This window comes from Protomyctophum parallelum (assembly GCF_964188405.1).
Source record: "Protomyctophum parallelum genome assembly, chromosome: 16".
Lineage (NCBI taxonomy): Eukaryota > Metazoa > Chordata > Actinopteri > Myctophiformes > Myctophidae > Protomyctophum > Protomyctophum parallelum.
In genome coordinates this window covers 12,560,988-12,576,969 of record NC_139711.1, presented here as the reverse complement: position 1 = coordinate 12,576,969, position 15,982 = coordinate 12,560,988, and the positions used below count along the sequence as shown (strand labels likewise).

Here is a 15,982-nt window from a genome sequence, read left to right as displayed (position 1 = left end):
CCATAGTTGGAAAGATAGGGCGTTGCTATAGGAACCGGACCAATGTTAAAAGCATACGTTGGGGTCGTATACTGTATATACGGACCTGGGATATGACGCCACCTAGCGCCGACATCCGTATATATATACGCACCTGGGGGGGAAAAAAAGAGTTTAATGTAGACTTGATGGGTCTCATAGTGAGGTCATTCATTCTTTCTTTCCCAAGTCCGTATATACGTACGTCGATGCTAGGTGGCGTCATATCCCAAGTCAGTATATACGTACCCCAACGTGGACTCCGTCGGTTGATTATATATACTAGTCCTTACCCGTTGTGAGATATTTGCCCCCCGTGAAGGGTACTGCGCCCGGGTGCGTTTGTAATTGACTAATACATTAATTAATAATCATTAATGTGTCAAATCGAAAAACGCCCTCCATATTCATATGGTCAATGCCTGTGTGAAAAGTGGGAGTGATTGGTGCAGGCAGTAAGGAGTTTACGGCACTGTTTCTGACAGACACACGGACACACACAGACACACACTCAGACATTCGGTTAATTATAGTATGATTACGGATGCCTTTAACATTGGTCCGGTTTCCATAGCAACGCCCCACTGTTCCAACTATGGGATTGCATATATATTCTCAGTGCACAGCAGTGGAAGGGAAGATTTTCAAACAGTCATAACTCTTCTTCTAAAATAGCTGTCCTTGGTTTTCTGCCATCCACATTTCAGATTTAATTCGTGCCTTTGTACCGCGATTCTGGCGCCATGTTAAAACTTCTGACGAGAGGTAAGGAGCTTGTGTGTGTGAAAATGTCAGCTTTTTGGATTTATTGGTGACAACAGCGTCGCATGATTACCAAACTTACTCGCAGGAGGACAAGTTCAATCCAATTGTGCTTTAATGCTTTATTTAACCCGCTCTAACCCGCCTCGCAAATAAAGTTCACTTAAAATATGTGTTGCTGCATCGTAAGGCGGTGTTGCGCCCCGAATGTGGCATGCTTCTGAAGTTCAATGCCTGCCAGGGTGCCAAGTCTCAACAATATCATCACTGGTTGGCTTGTTATTGTGTTTTCAGAACGTTGTTGTTTAATGGTTGTGAGTGACTCAACAGTGCTCATCTCACACTGATAGTAAGCAGTGCGCCATGTGGGTTGTGAAAGTGGCACCAACAGGGTCCTCCATGGAAGAACAACTATTAAAAGAGCTACCTCTAATGTTCTCATTGTTAAAATAAAATGCTAGTATTTACATGACTTGTAACTTAAACAAAAACATAGTTTTTAACTGGGAAAGGAAACGTCAAGTACAAAGTAAAAAAAAATCACACCCATGTGAAATGAAGGGCGCTCTTATTGTACATCATCATAAATGGCCATTTACTGCTTTTTATATTAATAATAATAAAATTGATATTATGCATAATTAAGTTCAGCCTTTTGGCCCGGCCCTCCAAAATATTTGAAGGGCTAAAATAATTGCCCACCCCTGTTCTAGTATTTTAATATGCCAATAAAGCCCTTTGAATAGAATTAAATTGTGCGTGCATGTGTGCGTGCGTGCGTGTGCACTGTGCGTGCGTGTGCGAATGCGTGCGTGCGTGTGAATGCGTGGCGTGTGTGTGCGTGCGTGCGTGCAATGTGTGCTTGTGTCTTCCCAAAGCTGCAGCCACTCACCCCTGACGAAGACGTAGATCCTGACGGCGGTGGTACCGAGGATGGCCTTGACGTCGCGGTAGTAGCATCGGTAGTAGCCGGTGTCATTGGCCCGCGCCCGGCTCAGGACCAGGCTCTTACAGTACGGCTTGCCGGGCATTCCCTGGCACTCCCTCACCGAGGCCGCCCTCTGCGTGGGGGGAGGGGGACCCCCCCTCTGCGTGGTGGCGGGGGACCCCGTGGGCCTCAGCTGCTGGGCCTCGCGGTCCGTCAGTTCATGTGCCACCAGCGTCGGGTCAGGCCAGGCCCAGGCCAGCGTGCGCTGTCCCCTGCAGGGCGACACGCGACACGTCAAATTCTCATGGGTCTCGTTTTTATTACTCTGCAGCAGTATTGACAATATCAACTGACAATATCAAACTGACTATATCAAACTGACTATATCATATAATATCAGTTTAGTTTTGACAATTTCTTTTCTAATTCAGTTAGTTTTCATTTGTTTTCAAACGGCTCTAACTCAGGAACGCCATGTGCAAATGGATATTTTTCCTGTGAACACAGCACAGGTGTCCGTGTTGGCAATCAACCGGGGGAGCGAAAAACATAAAATATAAATATAAATAACGCTAAAAGAAAATAATATGTTTAGGGGGACATGGGGAGGGAACTCGTAATGCCAGCATGAAGTGACATGGAGTTTTGTGCTTGAAAGGGTCCAGGGGGGCATGGTGGCGTAATCGGTAATGCTGTTGCCTCACAGCTAGAAGGTTCTGGGTTAAATTCCCACTGGGGACGCGGTGGGCGCTGGGGGTGTGCTCTCTCCTCTGCGCCATCAGTGCCCATACCCGAGGTGGGGTTGGCGAAAGGGCCTTTCTGTTTGGAGTTTGCATGTTCTCCCCGGGGCAACTCACACTGGGCAAGACCTACGCTGTAGAGTGTATTGGCGGAAGTAACGGGATTTGGGCGAAAGTACCACTCAAGGCAACTACGTTGATGCTTTACAAATCTTTGTGAATGAAAGTGTTGTGATTGGTCGAAATATCTCATATCTGGAGGAAATACATCTGACGGATGTTCCAGCCGGCACTTCCGCCAATACACTCTCTGCCTTAATGACCAGGCTGTTCCGAGGCTAGGGGCATCTAGGGTAGGAACCCTGACAAAAAAACATGCAGTAAGCCTGGTCTCTATACTGCCTCACGCTGGTCAGTCAGGGCACCTTATGGAGGGGAAAGGAACTAGTTGGAATAACGTGTTCCTTCCACGTGCTACTGTATACATCCAACCGGGGAAACTACCCCCTGTCAAGTGAAAAGAAGTGGCTTGGACTCCTTATGCATAGAAGTAAGCATAAGGTCAGTCCGTTGCTCTACCCAGGTTGGCAGAGGGAGTGTAGGCGCCAAGGATTATACTAGACAATTGACACTGGGTGAAAAATATGGGTTCCAAAAATCATGGGAAGGAGAAGAAAAAGGTCAATTTCTGTGTAAAGTAAACTAAATGTCAGGAGACTCAGGACTGTATACAGTATACTAAACAATGACACAATGTTGAGTGTGGGTGAGTGTGTATGACTGCATATGTGTGTGTGTGTGTGTGTGTGTGTGTGTGTGTGTGTGTGTGTGTGTGTGTGTGTGTGTGTGTGTTTGTGTGTGACATAAGCTACGGACCCTCAAAAAACAAACAAAAAAAAAGGGAAAAAAAAAGTAAACTGTGTGCAATGTATGAATGTATGTCCTCCTTCCGAAAATAAACTGAACTGAACTGAACTGAACTGAACTGTGCGTGCGTGCGTGTGTGCGCTTCAGTATCTCCACATATTGGCACACCACTGCCTTTTCACATAAACTCACAACTCGGTTATGTGTAGATGCATTACCCATACATAGTGGTCATTATGAATGAGATCGACTACAACACATTAGTGGGCTGTGCTGTGAGAAATGATAGCTGTGCTTTCACCACATGTCTTCACCGGCTGGAAATGCTCATAATGCAGAGAGAGTTGGGATGCTATAGGAGAAAATATGCTTCTCATCCCAAAACATCACACAGCCAGGGGTACAATGGAGTGCAGCCTTTGGGCTATTTCAACATAATCACAGTGGTGGAAAGCAACTAAGTAGGCTACAATTACTTAAGTTCTGTATTTAAGTACAATTTTGAGGCATTTTTACTTATACTGGAGTATTTCCAATTTACTTCTACTCCACTACATCTCAAATCCATTGTACTTTTACTCCACTACATGTACTAGTTACCTTGTAGATTTAGATTATAATTACAAAACATACATTAACCAATTCAACCCTATATATATTTCCGCCATTTGATCTACAAGGTCACAATGCGTCACGATCGGCCATTTGATGTACAAGCTCACAATGGGTCACGATACAACACATGGTGAGCTTGTAGATTTTCAAAAGATTTGTCTACATTTGAAAACAAATGAGTACTTTCAACTTTTTGGCTTTAAGTACATTTCTATACCAAAACCAGACCCACAGGAACGCACCCAGGGTGCCGGCCCGATTCCGGTTGAGAAATGACAGAGTTACCATGTGGGGGGTCCCTCTACTGTACTGTACTGTACTGTACTGTACTGTACTGGCACACCCGATACACCATATATACAGTTAATATGTGCGTATGTGTTTGTGTGTGCGTTAGGTTGCGCACAGGTGCTGAAAAACAACCATGCTGTTTTCGTACTCCTCGCTACAGTAACCGGAGAGGGTCAGAAGCATGGCTCTGGGTTGGATTGTAGTTAACGGCTTTCCAGAGACATAATTCTTTCTACCAGTAAAAATGTTTAATAGAGTGGAGGCTTGGCAGCGAGCCACAGAGATAAGGGGATATTATAAATGGCCTTATACATCTCACATCCCTGGAGTTCAAAACAGAGCGTTGGCAAGCTTTTCTGCTAAAGTTTCCTCCAAGTCCTCCGACCATCATTTTAGGCCATGCGTTGGATTTGTCTTTCTTTCGTTTTTGTGGGCGTGGAGGCAGTGGCCTTTTGTTATTGCTCTTATCTGTACAATGATTGGGTTGCTGTTTTTTGATAGCATAAGGGTGCCTAAGGGATTGCAGCATACAACTTTGGCAAGGTAATAAGAACCAAAACAAATAAGTGTAATGCTTTGCCAAAGTTTGTTTCGGCAGGTCTGGCACTTTTTTGCTACATTACTGCAGAGTCACCAATGTAAACAAGTACAGCGCACACACACACGTACACGCACACGCACACGCACACACACACACACAGTACCTGCATGTGATGGTCAGTGTTTGCTGGACTGGAATGACTAGCTCTTCTTTGGGGCTGTCAATGATGGGTGGAGTCATAGAGAAGCCAATCACCACACCTGAGACGAGAGGGGACACACATTCAACACGCACAACACATTAATTAACAGTTTAACAAGTCCATGAAGGCATTTATGAAGTCTATGATTTATTTTTATTTTCTATCAGCAACACAATTTTATACAATATGTAGAAATGCTCGGTCCGGGGGAACAATTTTCACAACCCACTCATGTAGCAAGGCTGCTACCGTATGGCTAGACCAGGAGGCTCTTGGTTTGTTGTTTCCCTGTGGAGTAGTACTAGTCACTTCATTGACGGCATGGTGTTTGGTTAATGTGTCCATGCCGTGCAGTGCTGTGTGAAACACCATTACAGCCCTGGCTACTCACTGCAGACGGACGCCTCCGGCTGCCATGAACTCGCAGCCGCTTCCCGCACATACAGTCCATCATGTATTAAAGTGTCACACTGTGCCTTATGCCCAACCTGGGTGCCAGAGATGAAACACACACACGCATGCGCACTGATATTCTCATGAGGACTTTCGACTTTAAGTTCTAAGCCTGAAACACCCTCTTGTGGGTATTACCTCATCATTATCATCCTTTTGAGGACCGAATGTCTTTGGAAATGTCCAATATAAGCGCACACACACACACACACACACACACACACACACACACACACACACACACACACACAATCAATAGCACAGTGATGGTGGCCTGACAAAGTGTTTTTCCCTCTGCGTTTACAAAATCTAATTACATTAAAAAAAATCTAATCTGTCCCAGTGTTTTGGAATTATTGTGATATTGAGCACTATATTTCATCTACTGCACAACAGGCAGAATAAATAGGACGGGACCAAGGTTGCATACAGGAGAGATTCTAGACTAATTTGAATACCTTGCAAGGGCACATGACATTTATGATAACCTTTTATATCAGTGGTTCTCAAAGTGGGGTCCGGGGAGTCCCAGGGGTCATTGAGGGAGTTCCAGGGGGTCCCCAGCAAAAATCTGTTTGGTAAAGGAGTTGGACAAGTGCAATCTGGGAACCCATCGGCAAGAAAAAAGAAATATATATATATTATATACACAGAATATATATATATATACAGTATATAATGTGGGAAACCGCAGCGTAGTACTGTATGTATAGAATGTATGGAATGTATGCCCCATGATGCAAAGCAACGCGTTAGCAGATGACATACAGACATTTCCCCCCACACTTTATCTGAGCTCCTGACATCAGAACAGTGCAGGTTCTGTCAGGACAATGAATGGATAAAGGACAACTTGGCAATGAATTGGATCTGCTTTTAGGCACTCCAATAAAGCACATCTCCGAACCCTCTGATTCCCCCATACACGGCGAGAAGCCATTTTTGAGCATAGCAGCAGTGACTCGCAGACATGATGCAAACCAACGTTTCGACCTGAAAAATAATAAATACTTTATTTCTAAAACAAGAAGTAAAGATCAGCGCAGCTTTTCCTGGCAACATATCAACGTCCTCCTCTCATCCAAACCAACTGAACTAGACTGAACTGGACAGGATGTATGGGTAACTGCACTTTTAAAATGCAAAACACCACTTTATTATACTGTGCTGGTAATCTTTTCAATTTATTGCAGCATGGCATTATAATTATCGTTCAAGTGAACTGCACCTTAGGTTCATAAATATGCCTGTTTTTGATTTTGATGATTCATATTCTTTGTGTATTGAAGTACTGTACAGTTCATATGGCAATTGACAAATTAAATCATTCTGATGCTGAAGAGTGAAGAGTCCTCGAGCAAGACAATTAACCCCTAACTCCTCCTCCCAATAAGCAGGCGCGCGCTGCGTGCGTGCTTGTGTAAGTATGGGAGAATATAATGCCTGAAATAGGCGCCATAGAAATACTGAGGAACAGAGTGGTCACATTGGATCTTGTCTCGTACTGTAGCTCTTCTCAGACATCACCTTTGATGGTAAAATAGGAAATTATTCACAGAGTTTTCTGTTTCATTGTGTTGTCTCCATAACCTGGGATTCTATCGTTTCATTTTGGACCTGTACTTGCATTTTTCAACTACTTGCAACAACTTGTACACATTCAACACACTGTATACAATTATTAATTTTAATGTATTCTATCCACACAGCAATAGCAGCCTCTTACTGTCCATAGGGTACAGTGTATATTGTATATGGACTCGGGAGATACTATTGTATGCGTCACATTGTGTACAACATAGTAACATAGTAATCTTCAACATTTGAGCAGCTTAGTTGTAAATCATTGGGAATGTTTCTATTATGGTTTTTATTCAGCGTAATGCATCAACCTCACCAAGATTAATTCCATGTCCATTATTCTGATTCTGCTCAAAGATAATGGGCTACATTTATCAACAGCTCAGTTCTAAGCTGTGATTGGCAGCTGAGACGACCGCTGCATGAATCACAGGTGAGATGATTGATTCCTGCAGAAACTCTGATCCGTCAGTGATGGGCGGTTTTCTGCCTTAGATTGATGAATGAGGTCAAATGTCTTAAACAAAAGATTCTGATCGTAAACCTTCACCATAGAAGTGTTACAAAGTAGTGGAAAGAAACCAAGTACATTTCCTTAAGTACAATTTTGAGGACTTTTTACTTTACTGGAGTACTTCCAATTTCCAATAATTTTACTTCTACTCCACTGTAACTCAAATGCAAATATTAATACAATTGTATTTAACAATTGTTAACTACAATTAAAACAATTGTAGTTGTAAGCACACACACACACACACGCGCGCTCGCACACGCACACACACACGTGTTGAGTTTTTAGATCCTCTATTTTCTGTGTATGACACAGCATAACTCCATGAATCCTTTCTATAATTGAAAGCCTAAAACTATTGTTTAACCTTAATACACAATAATTCTCAACTTCCACTGGGACGTTTGGCTGGGACATTTGGCCCACACACCCCACAGTAATACAAGTACACACACCCACACATTTCCCTTCGAATGCATTTAAGAGACATTTGTTTGGTTGTGTCTCAGTGGAACCATTGTCAGTCTGCCACCGGCAGCAGCAGAGTTCAATCTGCACGCTTCACTTCACACATCTATCAGACGCCACTTCATGCCAGTCTCACTGCAGCGGTACAACTATTCACATTTACTGAAAACTTCCTCATCTACCCTGGATTTGAACCTGGTTTCACCTTGTGCCAGCGCGATCCACTCGTATAATTCCGATGGCATAGTAGTCACTAGTCAGACAACGTGGCTTTCGCGTGCGGTTAAGTATAGGGTTAGTAATGGGGCGAGTCGCCTGGTGCATATCTTTGGTCCGACGTTCTAAACTAAACAGTCTGACACGCAATAGTCCGGGTATAACGGGTATTCGTGTAATGTGCAAAACAAAGTGAATAAGGAGTCGTGGTATTGTGCATAAGGCAATGTCAAATACAGTGTTCAAGTTTATACCAGTCACACTCGGCACAAAGTTACTCCCATTTACCAAAACTTTCCTCTTCTACATACAATAGGCCTGTCAAGATAATCATCTCAATCATTTTTGCATAATAATTGTTTCTGTTGAGAAAGGTTCATACATTCTGTGACGGCCCGACATTGTCCCACGTCTGTCAAACATTTTCATGCACGTCTTTAAATATTTTAGAAAAATAGGGGAAATGGCAGATCAACCATACAGAACAGACAGAACAGCGGTTATGACTGACTCCTGACTGACATGAGGTTTCCTTATTATACAGTAGGATAGGATTTAATTGAAGGACCACTTCACTCATTCAACCTATCTTCCTATAATTGGTCCTCCTCACTAATGCTCATTATAATATGGTACAGGCAGGATTAAACTGTTCTTTGTCCTTTGTGCAGGGTTGACTGCAGGTGGTCTCGAAAACAAAGGAAAACCGGCAGAAAAAGGCTCACTTTCTACAACTTTTAAGAAAGACTAGCCTCGCGTGGCCATACACGAATCTGCTGGGAATACTCATCAAGTAAAGTAAAAGTGCGTCAAAATTACAGCCCTCGAGCACAGTAAATGTACTTAAGATACTTTCCACCACTGGTGGTCACATGAGGCTACAGAGAGTCCTGCCCAGCTGTGTTCCATTGTACACGGAACACTTTCCTCCATGGCATCCTGCTGCGCAGCGCAGCACAATAGAGCCATGCTTCTCTACTGTAAATATTAATTAGTCATGATCATCATGTTTAGAGGTAAATCCCTACGGCAAAAACAACCTGATGAGCTACCGTACTACTACCGACCCGCTTCTTCTGCACGCCAACATATATTTAGGTGCCAGTGCCGTGCATTTACACACCTGCATATGATGCTAGTAATAGGCCTATAGGGCTGTCACGATTACACATTTAAGTTGACGTTTAATTGTCACACAACGATTTAATTGTGTTTTCGTACCAATCTCTATTCACTTTGCTTAAGAGAAAAACAATTTGTTGAATAAAATAAATACCTTTCTGCTACTTGGAAAGAATGAAGACTGTGCTATATGAGTGTTATAGTGAAGGGGGGCGTTGTGTCGTCGACTCGTCATGCAGTGTAATCATTTTCATCAGTTGCTAACTTGCTGGTGGTGTTGTTTTTGTCAGCCAGTGATCTATGGCACCAATAACATTATGATTCACTCTGAACTGTCCTCATCCGTCTCTACAGCGCAGACCATTCCAGATATGAAAACCTTCCAAAACCAACGCTACCAACACCACAAAGCAAAGGCTGCTTGCTTGAATGTTTGTTTGATTTGACCATTATTGAAGCCTTGACCACTTTCATCAGTGATGTCTCTCCATCATGCTGTATTATCTTCTGTACATTTTCCCTTGCGCTGGCATCCGTTTTTAACTGCTGTACTGTCTTGTGTCTTTGGCGGCTGCATTTTCCCCAAACGGGATGATATTGCACCTTCTTAATTTTTGTTTAAAAATATATATATATTAAAGAAATAGCTCATCTGCAAGGTGTGAGCTTGTAGATGGGCTATTTTTGCTATTCAATATTCATCATACAACAAAACATATAGGGATTAAGTAGTTAATGTACTGTAATAATCTATGGGAGTTATCATACCAGCAAGAAACATGCTTGCTTGCCGGTGCAGCCAGTAAGCGATGGCAGTGTCTAGACCAGGGGTTTTCAATCTTTTTATACCAAGTACCACCACAGAATATATCTGGCTCTCCAAGTACCACCATAATAACTGATGTTAAAATACAGGAGTGTAGACCTGCCCCATCCTATTCAGCTATTAACAAAGGAGGAAAATTTAATTTATTCTTTGATTTTTTGATACATTTTTTTCATTCCCAAACCAATTTTGCTGCTGCTCTGATTAATCCGTCCTCAAATCTTTTATTAACAGCTAGGTGTGCTGTCATGTTCATTTAAGCACAACTGGAGAGCCTATTTCAACCAATTGCTTGGTTAGAAGAACTACCTGTATTAATATAAATATTTCATTCTACCTTTGTCTTTCTTTTGGTCTTTTTTGGGCAACTCCTCTGCGTACCACCAGAGGGGGGCTCAAGTACCACCAAGTGGTACTAGTACCAGTGGTTGGGAACCTCTGGTCTATAGACAGGCTCCCAGCAGGGTAATCCTGTCTTTCACATGTCATGCCTGACATGTTGAACTCTCCCACAGGGGAGGTCTTCCTCAGATATTGTCTTGGCTGAGCTCTGTGAACCTGCTGCCACCTCCAGTCCCACCCGTCAACCCCTGCACAAAGGACTCATTCCTCTTCAGTTGCGGCCGACATGCAGCCAGCGCTGACGTCTCTCCCACTGACATTTACATGTCCTCCGAGGCCTGGGAATTCACCACGGTCCTGGACGTGTCATTCCTGCAGGGCCATCCAATATGTCCGCCTGACTGCCTGTCTGTATTGATGATTCCAAAAGGACAGCGAATAACATCAGTTGTTGTTCTAAGAGCCAGGCGTCGAAGAAGTACATTTCTGTTGTTTTACTTAGTTAAAATAAATGTGCCAATATCACAATATAAAAACATTAAGTAAAACAACTGTATTAGTATTCTTTTACTTCAGTAAACGCACACAAATACTGACATCAAAATAAACTTACAGTACCAAAGTTAAGATTTGTCAAATTTGTCAAGGTATAAAATAGGGTTTAAGCGGTTAATCTATGTTTTGTATTAATAAACTGAATCTGCAAAGTAATTAACTAAAGCTGCCCGCTGGCCTAGTGGTCCAGGCGCATGCCACATATAGGCTCTGGCCTGACAGTGCGTCGTGTGTTCGAGTCCCATTCATGACAACCTTTGCTGCATGTCTCTCTCCCCTTCTCTCTCTTCCTCTTTCCTGTCATTCTTCACTTGAAACTATCAATAAAGGCAGAAAAGCCAAAAAGCTGTCAAATAATCATAGTGGACTAAAAAGAATATTTGCCTCTGAGATGTAGTGGAGTCACTGGAGTCTGTAGCCAGATGAGCACACTGAATATCGTCGCTGTCAGGCAGAAACCTTGTATCACCATATTTCAACTTTTTATGTTGTAAAAACCAATCACCCACTTCATTGTACAAAATTGTCAAGCTAAAGTTGCGCTGCTTGAGCGAGAAAGTGAATGTGGTTAAAGTAGTGTGTCGGGTTATTTCTAAATTGAACTGATGACTACAGTAGTTGGACCATAGATTATTTTGACCATTTCTTGAAAAGTAAAAGGTTTATATCTGCTCGACCGCAGCGATATAAATGTGTACAGAGAAGCATGACCGTGCTGCCTCTGGGCTAGATAAGCTCCGACATAAACGAGCAGGCCCTGGCTCGGGCGGTGTGGACTGCGGATGTAATGTAAATGTACTGTTACTGTACCCCAAATCCACTGCGGCGCATCCGGCTTGTCCGAGCGTGTGAAAACTCGAGAAATTGGCCGTGTTCAGCAGATGGAAGCTGGCAACGGTGGAAAAAGTACTCACATTTGTTACTTGATAAAATGTATCAATACTGCAATGTAGAAATATCGGTACTCTGTTTTTTGAGTGGTGCAACGACTCCATTACACAGCTATATGTGTCCCTGGGTCTGTCCCTGGGTTTGTCTGTCCCTGGGTCTGTCTGGAATCTGCCGGAATCGGCCCGGGCCCGGCCCGGGGGGGACCCCACATGGTAACTTTCATTTCTCTACCGTTTCGGACGCGGGGCGGCTCACCTGAACCGGGCCGGCACCCTGGCCGTGTTCCTGTGGGTCTGGAACTTTCGTGGACCCCCCGGGGACCTCCACACGGAGTTGCACCACTCACTTCACACGGGTGTGATTCTTTTTTAATAAAAGTAAATATTACAATATTAGTAAAAGTACAATATTTTGATCCAAGATGTAGGCCTAGTGGAGTAGAATTAAAAGTAGGCCTATTGGAAATTGGAACACGCACACACACACAGTATCCATCCGTGTGTCACAGATCTTGTCTGCAATTAGAGTTTCGTATATTTTCCATTTGTACAGCTAGGAGCAGCTGTTCCACCCGGTTTCCTCGTCCTCCTTTTCACACTCAAAACACGCTCCGACAGACACTCAGAGTTACTTCCACCATGTATGTAGCTATAAAATCCAAAATGCTCCTCCATTCAAATTGTGAACCAAGCGAGATGTCGAGTTACTACTATAGCCATGTTGAAGAATTCTTGTTCTAAGACCAATCCAAACCGTATGCAAATCTCAGAGTCTGCACCTCTCCGCCCCCAAAACATGAGTAAAGTTACCGAAAAAAACAAGCATACTTTGCCAGATAAATGTAATAATTTAATGACTTTAAATCAACTATCTGTTGGAATGAAAACCTTCTTCAACATTCGAACTGTGTTTAATATGAAGGAAAAAAAACAGCCTGAGTCACATAGCCTATACATAGTTATTTCACACCACTGAGCGCAGGCACTGTCTCGGATGGTGCAGGGGTAATGTACTGTAGCCCGTCAACCGTCCACAAGCGAGACTAGGTGTTTAAATCCACTGCGGCGCATTCGGCTGGTCCGAGCGTGTGAAAAACTCAAGAAATTGGCCGTGTTCAGCAGATGGAAGAGAGGAGGGTCAGTGGTGGAAAGTGACTAAGTGCATTTACATTGTACAGTTCATTAGCCATAAATGATAGGGAGAGCTGTGATTCTTAACCCATTTAGGCCTGACGTCGCAAATTAAAAAATGTCTTCTAAACCCTGACAGTTTTCTGAAATACCTATGTTTCTGTATCAGTGGTGCTCAATAGGTCAAGGACCCCAAAAATTATATGTAATTGGCCGCCAACACCCATCTGAAAATATGTTGTTCCAGGGACCCCTGGAAAAACATTAGTTAAAAACGTTCACTCTGAAAAAATATATATTCCAAATTTGCGCCACATTTTCACGATTTTTCAAAAATAGCAGATCTACAAGCTCATAGCGCGAGCTTGTAGAAAGGGGTTCCCACCCAAAATGGCTTAATGCACGTATGCTGCCCCACAGGAGGTCTCTCCATTAAAATGGTCGTAATGCATGTCTGCCTATTGAAGCAAAAGGTCTCTCCACAATTAAAGAAAAATACAATAGAGCACGCAAATCCACTAACTAAACTTCATAGTGCTGTGCTGAGATAAATAGAAGAAAAAAGATAAGGTCCGCACACTGAAGTAAGATCCAAAGCTTAAAAGATTTATTCAAGGTTCCTTACACCAGGGGTCTGCAACCTTTTTGAAACAAAGTGCCATGTTTTTAGTTTCTAGATGGTCAGTGTGTCACTTTAAGGTATGTATAGCTGAATTAGTAAATTAGCCTTATGTTTGGAAAACTGTGGTTTATTTTTGTTTTGTTTCTGAATGTGTTAGATCTACTAGGCATACTGAGCGTTTATTAACTTTATTTTGTCTCTCCACTGTCGACCCTGACATTCCTTCCATGTTGCTGTTGGGTGGAAACCACTCCTTTTTAATTATTATTTTAAAAACTACTAAAATGAGTGGAAATAGCCTATCTACAAGCTCACAACTCGAGACGTTGTGAGCTTGTAGATCGGCAATTTTCACTACCTTTGTGCGACTCTCGCTATTGAATGATGAAGTAGGCTGTGAATTAAAAAATATATTTTTAAAAATATATATATATGGTCCAAAGTAACGGAGTACTCGAATACTGTACCTTTTAGGTACTTTTACTTTACTTGAGTATGTCCATTTTTCCAATACTTTATACTTTTAAGGTATACAGGGTCAAATCTGTTTAATATTTATTCCCATTATAAGGGACGTATCTCAGAGGCATATTTCACTTACAATGATCGGAAAACTTTACTTACAAGTTGATTTAGATTATTAGTACAAAACATACTGTACATTAAAACCAATTGATATACTTTCTCTTCAAAAATGCCAATCTACAGTACAATCTCACAATGCGTTGCACTCATTGTGAGCTTGTAGATCAGCAATTTTCAGGAAAAACCTAACAATTAAAACGGGACATTCTGCACAATGAGTTATTTTACTTTTGGTACTGGAAGTATATAATGACGCCAATACCTTTTTTTTTTTCTAAGATCTAAGTAGTTTTCAAAGAGTATAACATATGCAATTTTCACAGACAGAGAATACGACTCTTTGTGACGCCAATACTTTTACACAAGTAATTATTTTTGAATAATACAGATAAGCCCAGAAGAAGCGACTGGGCGCGCGCGCACACACACACACACACACACACACACACACACACACACACACACACACACACACACACACACACACACACACACACACACACACACACACACACACACACACACACACACACACACACACACACACACACACACACACACACACACACACACACACACACACACACACACACCCTCTTTGAGAGAGGTGGTGCTGGTGAATACCGATTGGCTGGCAAGGCCCCATGGCAGCCCAGCATAGCTCAATGACAGACCATGGCGATCACTGGAGTGATAGCACACATATCCTCAAATCCACACAGATGGTGTCCTGACAGAATGCAAAATGGCAATCGTTTTCAAATGTCACGGTTGACAAGTATGACCTGAGAGATGAGCCATCGTGGCACGTCGGAAATGTTTTGTGCGTGCGCAAACGAGCCAGCGCGCGTGCTTGTGTGTGTGTGTGTTTGTGTGTGTAGGGCCAGATTTACCGTTGGGCTATGGTGGGCTGCAGCCCAAAAAAAAGGATTTGTGTTTAGTTATTGTATATTTTAGTATTATGGTTAAAACATGAGAGCTTCTGATCTGCTGACAGTGCCTGCTGTGTTGTGGGGTAGCTGTGGAAAGCCTAAAGCCCGTCATGCACAGTGACGTCCGTCCGTCCGTCCGTCCCTCTCTCTCCCCCAAAATACTCCCTCTCTCTAGGTCGTCCTCAGACGAGCCTTCCATCGACGCTTCCAGTCATCCCGGTTCTGGATACATCCGGCCAGCTCGTTGGTGCTTTGCGCTTATTACCTGCATCTTTCTAGTGTACATCCACATACATACGTATGTTAATGTCGGACGTCCTTGTGACCGGTGCCCATGTGTTGGCTCCAACAGCACCAGTTTGCTGGCTGGCAGCTCCTGGTGTCCTGCAAGTCTCATTATCCTGGCTGCTATTTTGTCGCTCACCCTGAATATTCCAGCATACAGATTATCGTTGGAAACATGTGTACTCTTGCTGATGTTGAGCACTACACGTAATAATTTGCTGTAAAACTGTGAACTGGATTAGTGCACTAAAACTGTGTGCACTTAGTGCACTACGGGCTACATTCATTCAGTCACTAGTCTGTCTGTCTGTCTGTCTGTCTGCCTGCCTGCCTGCCTGCCTGCCTGCCTGCCTCTCTCTTTTGGGGGGGGCTGGGTACCCCAAAATTACAGCAAAATACCCCAATAATTTTTGGCCGCGTGCCCGAATGGCGCCGCACAGCCCAGGGGGGCACTGAAATTGTATCTATCCCGGGGGTCCTTGGGAGGGTAAATCCG

The 15,982-nt window shown here is 43.1% G+C and overlaps 1 protein-coding gene across 3 annotated transcripts in view; it reads right to left on the bottom strand.

The window, feature by feature from the left end:
• The window catches only part of flt4 (fms related receptor tyrosine kinase 4), a 141,593-nt gene that overhangs the window by 91,379 nt on the left and 34,232 nt on the right, over positions 1-15,982 (bottom strand). For all 3 annotated transcript variants that reach the window (XM_083785875.1, XM_083785877.1, XM_083785876.1), the window contains exons 2-3: positions 4,926-5,022; positions 1,673-1,980 (exon numbers count right to left, since the gene is read on the bottom strand). In XM_083785875.1, the coding sequence (XP_083642001.1) occupies positions 1,673-1,980; positions 4,926-5,022 (405 nt within the window). The remainder of the gene's footprint in view (positions 1-1,672; positions 1,981-4,925; positions 5,023-15,982) is intronic.